Source organism: Melozone crissalis, unplaced genomic scaffold (genome assembly GCF_028551555.1).
Source record: "Melozone crissalis strain CALT ecotype California unplaced genomic scaffold, PUWL_Pcris_2 ptg000107l_1, whole genome shotgun sequence".
NCBI lineage: Eukaryota > Metazoa > Chordata > Aves > Passeriformes > Passerellidae > Melozone > Melozone crissalis.
The window spans coordinates 2,301,027-2,312,533 of record NW_026535884.1 but is presented as its reverse complement, the minus strand read 5'-3'; the positions used below and the strand labels follow the sequence as shown (position 1 = coordinate 2,312,533).

General features: G+C 50.6%; 1 protein-coding gene across 10 annotated transcripts in view; it reads left to right on the top strand.

Annotated features, from left to right (window-relative positions):
* The window catches only part of CAMTA1 (calmodulin binding transcription activator 1), a 242,505-nt gene that overhangs the window by 199,696 nt on the left and 31,302 nt on the right, over positions 1-11,507 (top strand). For 7 of the 10 annotated variants that reach the window (XM_054292023.1, XM_054292022.1, XM_054292025.1 and 4 more), the window contains exons 9-10: positions 1,073-1,199; positions 1,903-2,037. In XM_054292023.1, coding sequence (XP_054147998.1) covers positions 1,073-1,199; positions 1,903-2,037 — 262 coding nt within the window. Of the gene's footprint in view, positions 1-1,072; positions 1,200-1,902; positions 2,038-6,457; positions 6,800-7,054; positions 7,411-11,507 lie in introns of those variants that run through there. The other 3 variants (XM_054292026.1, XM_054292027.1, XM_054292028.1) reach the window with 3 other exon arrangements.

Sequence of the window (11,507 nt, the reverse complement as noted above, 5' to 3'; positions counted from 1 at the left end):
GCTGCTGTGAAGAAATGTGTGAGGAAAGAGACTGTTTGAGCCACTAATGGGAAGAGAAAGTTATTTTGTAATTAAAAAAAAAAAATGAGGTGGTGGGGGGGCGTTGTTTTCCTAGGCCCGGCCTTGGACCACTGTTGTGTCTGTACCGGGGTGTGCAGTAACTGCTCCGGGCCGGGCTCCCGGTCCCGCTGCACTGGCCGGTGCCGGGGGGATGCGGCCCGGACATTCCCGGCCTTCACCGAGCGGCTGCCGGCGGGGCGAGCTCGGCAGGCCCGGGCCGGTAGCAGGAGGCCGCACCGGGCTGGAGCGGCGCCGAGCTGAGAGCGGCACCGGGCTGAGAGCGGAGCAGGGAGCGGCACGGGGCTGGAGCGGCACCGGGCTGAGAGCGGAACCGGCCTGAGAGCGTCACCGAGCGGGGAGCGGCACCGGCTGAGGCGGCACCGGGCGGCCCCGTGCCCCCGGGCTGAGAGCGGCACCGGGTTAGGGCAGTACCGGGCGAGGAGCGGGGCAAGGAGCAGCGCGGGGCCTAGAGCGGCACCGGGCTGAGAGTGGCACCGGGCGGGGAGCGGCACCGGGTTGACAGCAGAACCGGGGCTGAGAGCGGCACCGGGCGGGGAGCAGAACCGGGCGGGGAGCGACACCGGGCGGCCCCGTGCCCTCGGGCTGGGGCGGCGCCGGGGCTGGGAGTGGTTCCTGGCTGGGAGCGGCACCGGCTGGAGCGGCACCGGGCGGTCCGGTGCCCCCGGGCTGGCTCTCCCGTTCCCTCGGGCTGTCTCTGCCGTGCCCCCGGGCCGTCGCTCCCGTTCCCCCGGGCTGTCCCTCGCGTGTCCCCGGGCTGTCTCTGCCGTGCCCCCGGGCCGTCGCTCCCGTTCCCCCGGGCTGTCCCTCGCGTGTCCCCGGGCTGTCTCTGCCGTGCCCCCGGGCCGTCGCTCCCGTTCCCGGCCGTGTCGCTGCCGCCGGCGGCCGCCCGAGGGCAGCACGGCCCCGGCAAGGGCGGCGGGCGCGTCCGGCCGCGCTCCTCCCGCCTCGGCCTCTCCTGTCACGCTCGGGTCTCTCCCTTTTTTCCTCGCAGGGAGGAGTGAAAGTCCTGATTACCGGCCCGTGGCAGGAAGCCAGCAATAATTACAGCTGTCTGTTTGATCAGATCTCAGTGCCTGCATCTTTAATTCAGCCAGGGGTACTGCGCTGCTACTGCCCAGGTAAGGAGCACGGCTCTCCTACATCTGGGGATTTCTGAGCATCATCATGTCACATACATGTACAAAAGTGCACTGGCATCCAGAAGATTTTCCTCTTTTTTTGACCAGTTTAGTGTGAGAACAGCAATTTGGCATTTTGATACATCACAACAGATCACAACAAATGCTATTTAGAATCTCTGAATTAACTTTAAAATAGTTATTGGAAGTAATTTTAAATAATTCTAAGCATTCCTTTTGTTTTGAAAGAGCAGATTAAAGAGTAGCTGTTACTCACTGCTCTACTGGCTGGATTTGCCTGTTTTTCCCTTTGCTACTTACATGAGAACACCTTTAACCTCCCCAAAGAGATTTTCAGTAGTTATGGCCCTCAGTATATGACTTCAAATGGATGTAGAATAACTTGGTTTCATTGCTAGGCCCCAGCTTTTCACTGGAAATGCAGTGAGGCTGCTCAGACTTTAGAGACACCTGATTCTGCCTTTTGCCAGAATAACCCATTAGATTACTCTTAAGCTTAAAATCTCCATTTTTGAATATACCAACTGGTATCTTGGACTGTTGAATTGTCTAGTCACAAAAATACTGTTCAGCACCCTGTCTCTACACCTGATCTCAGCCCAATATTTAGCATATGGGGTAGTTCCTAGCTGGGGATTTCTTCAGGGAGTTCTCTGTCTTACAACATGTACTTTCCTTTTAGCTCATGACACTGGGCTTGTGACTTTGCAAGTTGCCTTCAACAATCAGATCATCTCCAATTCTGTGGTATTTGAATATAAAGCCAGAGCTCTGCCAACCCTGCCTTCCTCCCAGCATGACTGGCTGTCCTTGGATGGTAAGAAAAGTGGGATATTCCTTAAGAAAGCAGAACAAATGCAGAACTGTGAATGACAGAGCAGCTCCTGGTGGGGAGGGATGTAGAGGGGCAGGTTTGTCCTGACAGGAAGGGCTGTGGCAATGTTAATCAAAGTCCTCTCATTGAAAAGTCTTATTAGCTCTGTTGGTGTGAACAAAATGTTGCCGTCTTTTATACAGGGTGACAAAGGGGTCGGTTTATTTTTCTAAATAGAAAACTGATCATACTCCCCAGTTTCTAGGAGAGAAGCATTTACCCTGGAATTGTCTTTCCTGAGAACTCTGAAACTTGAGCTTGTCTAGGGAAAAAGTGTGCTTATTTAAGCAGAAAATGGAGAGATAGTAAGGTACAAGAGGGATATACTAAAGAGGTTGGGATGGTAGCACTTCTAAAGAGCAGCGTGGAGACAGAACACTGTGTGTGGGTATTGCAGAGTGAAGAGGGGTTTGTGATGTGGCTGCAGAAGCATGGTTGCAAACAGAAACAGAACTGGCTCTTAACAAGGAGGTGCACTAAGTCTTATGTTCAGCATCAAAATCGAATTTGCTTGACTGGAGAGGATTGTAAGAGTCTGTAGGTGCTTTTCATCTGCTGCAAGGCCTCCTGCTGCCTGTGGAGTGCAGCTGACAGCGTGTGATGGTGATTGATGCTCGGCTGTCAGCGATCCAGGGTTGGCATGCCAGGTGGGCAGGTTTTGAATGCCTTGTTTGACAGTTCCCCAGCGCTGCTGAACTGGCAGGAGCTGAGGAGGTGGCTGTGAGTACTGTCTCTGGTGTCCCTGCAGCTCCTCTGGGTGCTCTTGGTGAGCAGCCCAGCTCTCAATTAGAGGTTGTTGTGCTGTGGTGATGTGGAAGGGAGGGGGACTGCAGCAGTGAACAAACTAGGGCATTGCTAACAGGGAGGGGAAAAAAAAAAGTAAGAGGACCGCTGCATTGCAGAGGCCCTTCAGGGAAAAAGACTGAATAATTATACCAACCATGATTTATCAGAAGCCTCTGCCTTGATGCACAGTGCTCCAAAGGGAGCAGATTACACTGGTATTTAAAGGACCAGCTACATCTTCTCATTTACTGCTAGAGAGCAAATGTTAGCTTAGCTAGCCAAGGTGAAAACTAATGTGAGTTGATTCTATCAATTGAATAAATACACAAATCCCTGACTTCTCTGTTTGCTTTAATTTCCCTGCTTAAAATCCTTGCCCTACTGACTCTTACGTGGTCTTGAGGGAAGATTTTCGAGGAATATTTGTAGTCACAAAATATTGACAAGAATTTTAAAATTCTTTTTAATTAACTCAGTGGGACACTCTGAGTTCCTTTGCATTGTTAAAACACAGTTCATGATTCCAGCTGGAATGAGCACTGCCACAGAGAACAGAGCTAACAGCCATACCCTAGGAAAAGAACAAGCCATTTCCATCTCATCTAAGTTTAGATAAACAATTCTCTTCCACAAATGTCTTTAAAATAAAGTCAAAATCGCTCTATATGTGAACTCTATGTTTTTAGTTACATTAAGACAAAAATCACTATTTTTTTTTTGAGCACAGAAGAAGTACTGGCCTTTAAGATCAGGGAGCAGTCCTGCTAAATGACTGGGAAGGGTTGTGAGACCATCTCCCACCACACTTCTGCTTCTAGGAACTGAGCCAAGCGTAGGAAAGGGCAGAGAAGGAGTCTGAAGGGAGCGTTTGAGGGCTCCTTCCTTCATCAGTGTCTGCTCTGCCATGAAGGATTGTGCACCCTCTTCTGAACTATACAGAGATACTTGTTTTATTCTGAGTTTTCCTTATTTCACACCATGGGTGAGCTAGGTCTTTTACAAATGGACACTTGACACCAGCTGCTGCTGTTCTTGCCTTTTTTTCTAGTTAATTTGAATAGTGATATTCTTTCTTTTCAAAGCAAACCTTTTTCTCATAAAGGAAGAACTCTCATGTGATCCTCATCTCTGCTGATAAACTTGGCAGCCTTTTCTGTTTTCCATGTAAAACTCAGTTCTCAGAAGCCATTGCGTGCTTTTATAGCCATTTGATCTCACTTCCCATTCACTGTCTGTAAAGAGGTTCTTTTAAGAAAAAAAACAAAAAGCAAATGAGGCTTGAAGAACTGAAGGCTGAACTGAAGGGCAGAGATGATCTCATGGCAGATGCATAAGGAATTATAAAGGCATTTCAATACAGATTCCCAATGGAAAGCATGTTGTGTTTGCCCTCTGCAGAAGCCTTTGCTGCTTCCATAAAATGTCTGTAGAGATGACATTTCCTTGGCATGGAATGTGATCAGAAATTCTGGGGAAATGGCTCTGAGTGCTGCTGGCATTACACTCATGCATCTGCAGGAAAGAGGACAGAACCTAAAAATAGGGTCAGGCCATGTGTGTACGGATGAGTCAAGTGTGTACGGGTTGGACAAGGGTGTGACTGGCACTTGATGTAAATGGCACTGACGCAGGAGCACCTGACAGGCAGCCCGTCAGCTCCTGCTGGCTCTCAGTGCATGGTCTGGCTGTCTTTCCCAGCTGGAAAACAGAAAAAGACTCGGGGAGGTGGAGCTTGGTGGCTTATTTGTGTTAGCGTGATAAGGCCACACCAGTGGTATCCAAACTCTCACTTCAGCCTGCAATCATCTGTGAGCAAACTGTGTGTGTGTGTGTGTGTGTGTATGCTACCTGTGGCATTCCACAGGTACATGATTCCTGTACAGTGGCAATGTTATCACCAAACCCCTGGCATGTGTCTGTTTAGTGGGACCAGATGCCCTTCTTAGCCTGTTATGAGATACAGGACACCAGAGTCAAGGTAGGAGAGATGTGTTCAGTATCAGTGAATGTTTTGCAGCATTAAAAGACTTTCCATAGGAAAAAAGTCTGTGTTATAAACAGTATTCACAGTTTTTCACTCCTCTTTCCAGCTGGGTAAAGGTGAATGGTGTTTACATCTTGGATGTTGCCATAAAAGAGTATCTGTTTGGGTTCTCTGTGGGAAGAGGGATGGCTGTGGTGCAGCTTGCAGGGATGTGTGAGCATTGGTAGAGGACACAGATACCTTGTCCCTTGATAAGATCTATCCAGTAAACTCCTTAAGTTTCTATTCATCCTCCCCTACACTGACTCCTGTGTAGTGTGGAGCCTTTGTCAGTTCTGTTTATATTCCTGCTGAGATGTGTTTGGTGTTTTTTTCCTTTCCCACACTATTATTAAGGACACTGTTTCAGGAAGCCAATCTCCTACTGCTCTGACTGCATTTCCCAAACTGTCCTTTTCCATTTTGATCATAATGGGATTGAATTGAGGCAAGGAATATTTCATTTCTTATACTGAGTGTTGTCTTCTGAGCCAGCCTGACTTCACGGGCAGACATCGGATTCCCCTGGGAAGCCGTGTCTGTTCTCAGGCCCATGATTGAACGTGCCCTGCTGCCCGGAGAGTCTGCCCGGTGCCCTGTGATTCCTGTGGGTGGTGGGACCGCACAGTCTCCGAAATTGTCAGGTTTTACCGCTCCGGAGATTTACCTTATTAGAGCAATAAGTACAAATACAAATACTGTGTGTGTAGCGAAATGAGGAGAGCTGTGGTGTGAGCGGGAAGGTGACCCAGGGATGGCGCGTCCCGGGGCTGACTCTGGTGTGCCGCACGTTCCGGGGGCGGCGGGCGCTCGGTGCCCGGTGCGGGGCCGCTGTAAACACGGCGGGGCCGCCAATGGGGCCGGGTGACGTCAGGCCGGGGCGGGCCCGGTGCCGGAGCGGAGCGGGAGCGGGGCAGGGCCCGCCCGGCCGCGCCGCCCCGCGCAGACAATGGGAGGCGGCCGCAGCCTCCGCCCGCCCGCAGCCGCACCGGGCCGGCGCTGATCGCTGAGCGTGGGGCGGGGAGCCCGTGGGACGGGCCGGCCTCCCGCCATGAGGGCGGCGCGGGGCCCCGGCGTGGGCTGAGGGCGGCGGCGGCGGGACCGGCCCCTCTGCTCTCTGCCCTGCGGCGCGGTCTGGGCGCTCTCCCCCTGCGGAGTGCCCGGGGCAGGTGCCGGTCGCCCGGGATTGGAGGTGTGACAGGGTATCGGGCGCGGCGATGGCTCCGTGGGTGCGCCCGGGGTGACCGGGACGGCCGCTGGTTCCCAGCCGCTGCCTGAGCTTCCGCCCGGGACGCCGCTCCGGGGTGTCTGTCACGGCGCAGGGCGAGCCGGGGGGCGGGCGGCAGCCGCGGACCGGCCGCGATCCGCCGCGGGCTCTGAGGCGGCGCCGGTCCCGCGGCGAGGAGCGGCCCGCCCGTCCCCGCATGCCGGCCCCTGCCCCCCGCAGCCCGCTGCCCACCGCGGCCCCAGCGCTCGGGCTGCCATGCTCGCGGCCGCTGAACGGCGCCCGGGCTCGTTCTCCGCCGCGGCCGGCCGGGCCGCCCCGAGCCCCGGCTATGCCGGCCAGCCTTAGCCCGGCCAGCCTTAGCCCGTCCGCTGCGGCCGCCGGGGCGCGGGGGTGGCACCGCTGAGAGCCGCCGGCGCTGCGACAGGACCCCGGGGCTCCAGTTGGCTGCGAGGATGCGAGAGACGACAAGCAGGTCTGGGGGGAGCCTGCTCTGCCCGCCCCTGCTGCGGGGTGTGCGCCAGATGCTGGCTGGAGCCTCCGCCGATGCCTTGTAGACTCCCAGGTCAGTCCTCTGGTGCCAGGTGTTGTCACATTATTTACCTGGAAGCAGGTAGAGGGACTGCGGAGGGGTCCGCTGGATGCGCACGTGTGACAAAGTACTGCTTTCAGTAAGTATTGCAGGATGAAGTGTTGCGCAGTGCTTGTTTGGGTTTAAATCTGCATGCTTCTGTGTTGTGCTGCACTTCCACGATGATTGCACGCCTTGCTGCTCGCTGTGCCCCCAGCCGTGGGACGCGGTGCTGTTTTCATGTGCTCGCCCTGCCCTGCTGGTCCTCAGCCCCTCCCGGGTGATGCTGCGATGCAGGCTCGGAGTTGTGACAGCACTTTAATTGTAGCATCACGTGTGCGGCAGGACACATTACATCGGAGCAGCTTGCAGCCTCGTGTGCTGAGCTGAAGGCATAGAAGGAGGTCGGTAGCCCAGAGCTTCCTGGGGATCTTAGGGATGCTGAAAACACACACCTGCTCCGCACCACGGTATTGGAAAACTTGTTTTGCAGCGTGCTTTGGCAGAAAGAGCAGGATTGGGAAGAGGACTTTGGGAGGCTGTGTGGACTGCTCGCAGTTTAGGTGGGGTAAACATGACTGACGTCAGACTTGGTGAAAGCTTCCAGCAACGCTGACCTGTTCCAGTGCTTTCAGTTTTCCTATTTATCTAACTTTGCAGCAAGTAGAGGCCATTTTATAGCATGCTCCTCTTCAGTCTGGTGATTTCAGAGTGAGTATTTTGACTCTTGAGGTTGCAGATTTAAGGAGGGAAAACTTGGGTCAGAATTGTTACCGTATGCATACATAAATATCATACACAGCACTGTAAGCACAGATACTGCATGTGTGGCATGAGATTCTTTTTTCCTGTCTGTATTCCTTTAGCATGTAGCCCTAGGAGGAGGAGATCTCCAGGAGCCCTGGGTAGTAGCCCTGGGCAGGTGAGCAGCAGCACAGCACGTTCTCCCAGGCTGTTGCTCTTGCATACATCCAAGAGCATTTCCCCTGTACATTTTTCATAGTATTGACACCTGTCAGGCTGGTTTCTGACCTGAGATTCAGAGACTGACCTTAGGCAGCCAAATTTTTATACAAATTACAAAACAGCACAAGAAGCGATGTCTTTAGCAGTGTGCCCTACTCTAAAATATATAAAGTACACGTGGCATGTTTAAAAGTTTCCTTTGTTTCCTGAAGCAGCTGTTCCTGGACAGCATAAAGATCTTGCCCTCCCTAAGCCCTGGGGAAGAGAAGCCTGAAAAATAGGGCAGCAAGTGCTTTATTGCTGTTGGTATAGAGACTGCCACTTGGGGAAGAAGTCAGCCTGAGCAGCCCTCTTGCTTCTCTTTTCTAGTAATGGCATGATAAAGTAGAGAAGTACCCAGTTTTGAGGGGGCACTGGCTTCTGAGGGTTACAGAGAGTAATCCCAGATGGCATGGGAGTAATAGCTAGAGTCCTACAGCACAGGAAGGACTATGGGGCAAGTGTTGACAGTAAGAAATCATGCCTGGGCAGGTGAATTAATGGCTTAAAATCACTGACAGTACCTGTGTGTGCAAGTCTGGATGACTTCATCATTCCCGCCCATGTCCTGTAGTGTTCATTTCATGGACTTTCTTCAGCTGCTGCTCAGGCTGAGAGTGTACAATACTGTGTTTTTCTCATGTCATACCTCAGTATTGTGGCATTTCTCACTGATCAAAAGCCCTGGAAGTGACCTGCTTCATTAATATAGATATGCATGCATCCTAGAATATTAAATGCTTTCATTTGCTGGTAGAGACCATGACCTGTAACAACTTACTGCTAAAGAGAGGTTCTCATAAGGGGTGTTGAAGATGTAACTGCAGTTTTATTTCAGAAATAGGTGCTCCTGCATCAATGCCACCTCAGAAATCAGCATTAAATGATCAAATTGTTACTGCAGCATGAAAGATGTTCAGGATTTGTGCTGTACAGAAGAATTGAGCATGATTTTGTAGACCAGTGACATATGATTTGCAAAATAGAAACAGAGCAGTGGCAGTGTGAGTGACGTGGCCTTAGACTGCTTCCATCCCCACCCACAGCTTGTGCTGTATGAGAGAATATGGTGAGAGAATTCTGGCTTGCTCTGCAAAACAGAAAAATGTCTTCATGCTGCATGGCTTTTTTTACATTGCTCAGCTGTCACACTTGTTCAGTTCAGTCTGTGTGTGCTCATGCAGGGGATGATTTAACACAGAAACTGCTGGTAAAGGAACAGCACAGGAGAGCCAAAGCCCTCAGAGTGGCTCCTCCACACCAGGGTATCTGAGCACAGTGCTTGGGAACAGGCAGGTCCTGCACACCCCTGTTAGCTCAGTGTTCAGAATTCTGTGGGGCAATAATTCCATGCTGGGCAGATGCAGCCCCAGTGGGATGTGCAGGAGGTCATGGACCCTCATCCTTTAATTCTTTTAACCAGTTACTGTCTGTCAGTTTGATTGGGCAGCATGTTAAAAACATCCAGATGTCCAGGGAAGAGTGTGAAAAAAGAGCAAGTGTTGTTAACACTGTTTGCCACTGAGAACTGCCCATTAATTTTTCATCTGTATTTTCAGCAGTATTTCCCTGTAATAATTCAGGCTGCACTGCCAAGTCGTGTGTGGCACAGACAGTTTCTTGCTGTTTAAAGCTTGCTTGGTAAAAGGACTGAAGATCTTTTGGGATATGTTCTTGTCTGGTACAGCAGTGTGCAGAGATTAGAAAAGCAGCTCTCTGTGCTCTTTTCTTAAAATTGGCCTGTTAGGCAGAGGTGGGCTTGTCCCTTACTGCTGTGCCTTGCTATTCTCTTAGCTTTGTGTCCTGGGCATTGGGTACCACACAAAGGAAGTGCAGAGCTGATGTTTGATGGAGGTGTGCCTTTACTACCTGTTGTAATAAAGTGTGGGCAGAGGCTGTGCTCTGAGCTGTGCCTGCCCATGGGGGACAGCTCCAAACCAGAAATCCTGCTGTTGGAAGAGTTTTTGGGTTAGGCAGTGGGCAGGGCTGTGCAGAGGCTGTAGGGGAGGTGTTTGCAGGTGCTGTGTTTGATCCCCCCGTCAGAGCAGGCTCTGTGCACCAGGAGCTGTTACCAGGCTGCACAAGGCACGTGCTCCTGCAGCCTCCAGTGAAAACTTGGGCACGTAAATGGCTGGCATCTGTTCAGAGCCTTACTGAGGAAATTCGGTGTTCATTGGAGAGCACTGAGGGAGAAAATGGAGGTGTGGCTTCCAGAATCCTGGAGATTAAACTAACTCCTCTGCTCCCTGCGTTTTCCACTCTCTGTGCCTGCTGTGGTGGCTTATTGAGCTGTTGGTGCAGGTGTGCTTTAAATTCATTGTGGAGGGTTCTGGGTTAAGAAAACACCACTGGATTAAACCAACCCTGAAAAAAAAAAAAAAAAAGAAAAGGTAATATTACACAATATCCAGGTTGTCTGTGTGTAACTGTACAGTTATGTTATATATAACTGTACATTATGTTATATATAACTAATACAGGCTGTAACTCTGTAAGATGCTGGCTGATATAAACAACCATGTATCCTTAGAGGATTTGGAGCAGAATTGTTCTGCATTTCAGATGGATCCAGTGCATAACCTGCTGTCATTACTGTGATCAGTAGTAGGCTCTCTCACAATGCAGATGGAAATGAAGCTAGTTCTGCTTTTGAAAGATGGGTTGTGTTTTAGGGAGATGCTTATGAAACTCAAACCAATTGCTTAGTACTGGTCAAAATCTGACCAGGCAGCTCCTCCCTGTCCCTCCCTGCTGGGACAGTTCAGCTCGCCCCTGGTTGCCACCACCTCTCCTTGTTATGCTAGGGGAAAGATAGTGAGAAGTAATTTTGGTCTTATATTGATATTGTTGAATTTTAAGAAGAACAATTTCCACAAAAGATACAAGGTTCAGAATATTTTCTGTGAAATTATTCTGTCTCCTGGAGATACAGAAATGTGGTTATTTTCATCACCTTTAGTGGAGGAAGCTTTGAAGAACCTTGAGAAGCACTCTCTGTAGTTTCCTAAAGAACATTAAAACATTTCTGAGATTGATATGTAGTGGGAAAACCCAATAAAAGCACAAATTTGCATGTCTAACTTTTTAGCTCACTAAAAGATTTTAAATTCTATCATCAAAACCAGAATTTTTGGGCAAAACCTTAAATATGTGAATATGTTTGTATCCATGTGGATCTTTGTGGCCTTTGGCAGAGTGAGGGTGCTTCCAGTGCAAGACATTTCTTTGGGCTCAGGCTGTTTAAATTTCCTGTGCAATGTAGCAGGAGAAAAGCTCATTTGGACAGTGATTTTTATGCTCTTGAGCTCTCATCTTTAGTGCCCTGCAAGAGACTTACATGTCATGAGATCTTCTGCTGCCTGTAAAAGACAAAAATGTGGAAACTGTTCCTGTAACATGAGTGCCTGTTAAGTAGGTGGCCCTGCAGAGACCCCCTGAAGTGAGGAAGAAAAAAAATGAGAAATAACAAAGGAGGAAAGGTCTTGAACTTCTCAGAGTTGTAATGTTCAGCCCTGTGGTTGTTGTAGCCTTTCTCCTTTCTCTCAGGCATTGCAAGGTGCATCAGTTGCCTCATCAGCAGTGTGTGAAACAGCTGGACATGGTCCAAAATTCTGCTAATCTGGTGTGTGTTCAGGGCTGGGGTGGGAAAGGAGCATTTGCCTCATTGCTGAGTTCTGGAGAAACCTTGGGGGAAGGTGTTCACTCTCCCGTTCCCTCCCTGCCTTCCCCCATTTTTTTCTTTCTTGTGTTTTGGTTTGGTTTTTTGTTTGTTTGGGTTTTTAATGTTTGTGTTTTTGTTGTTG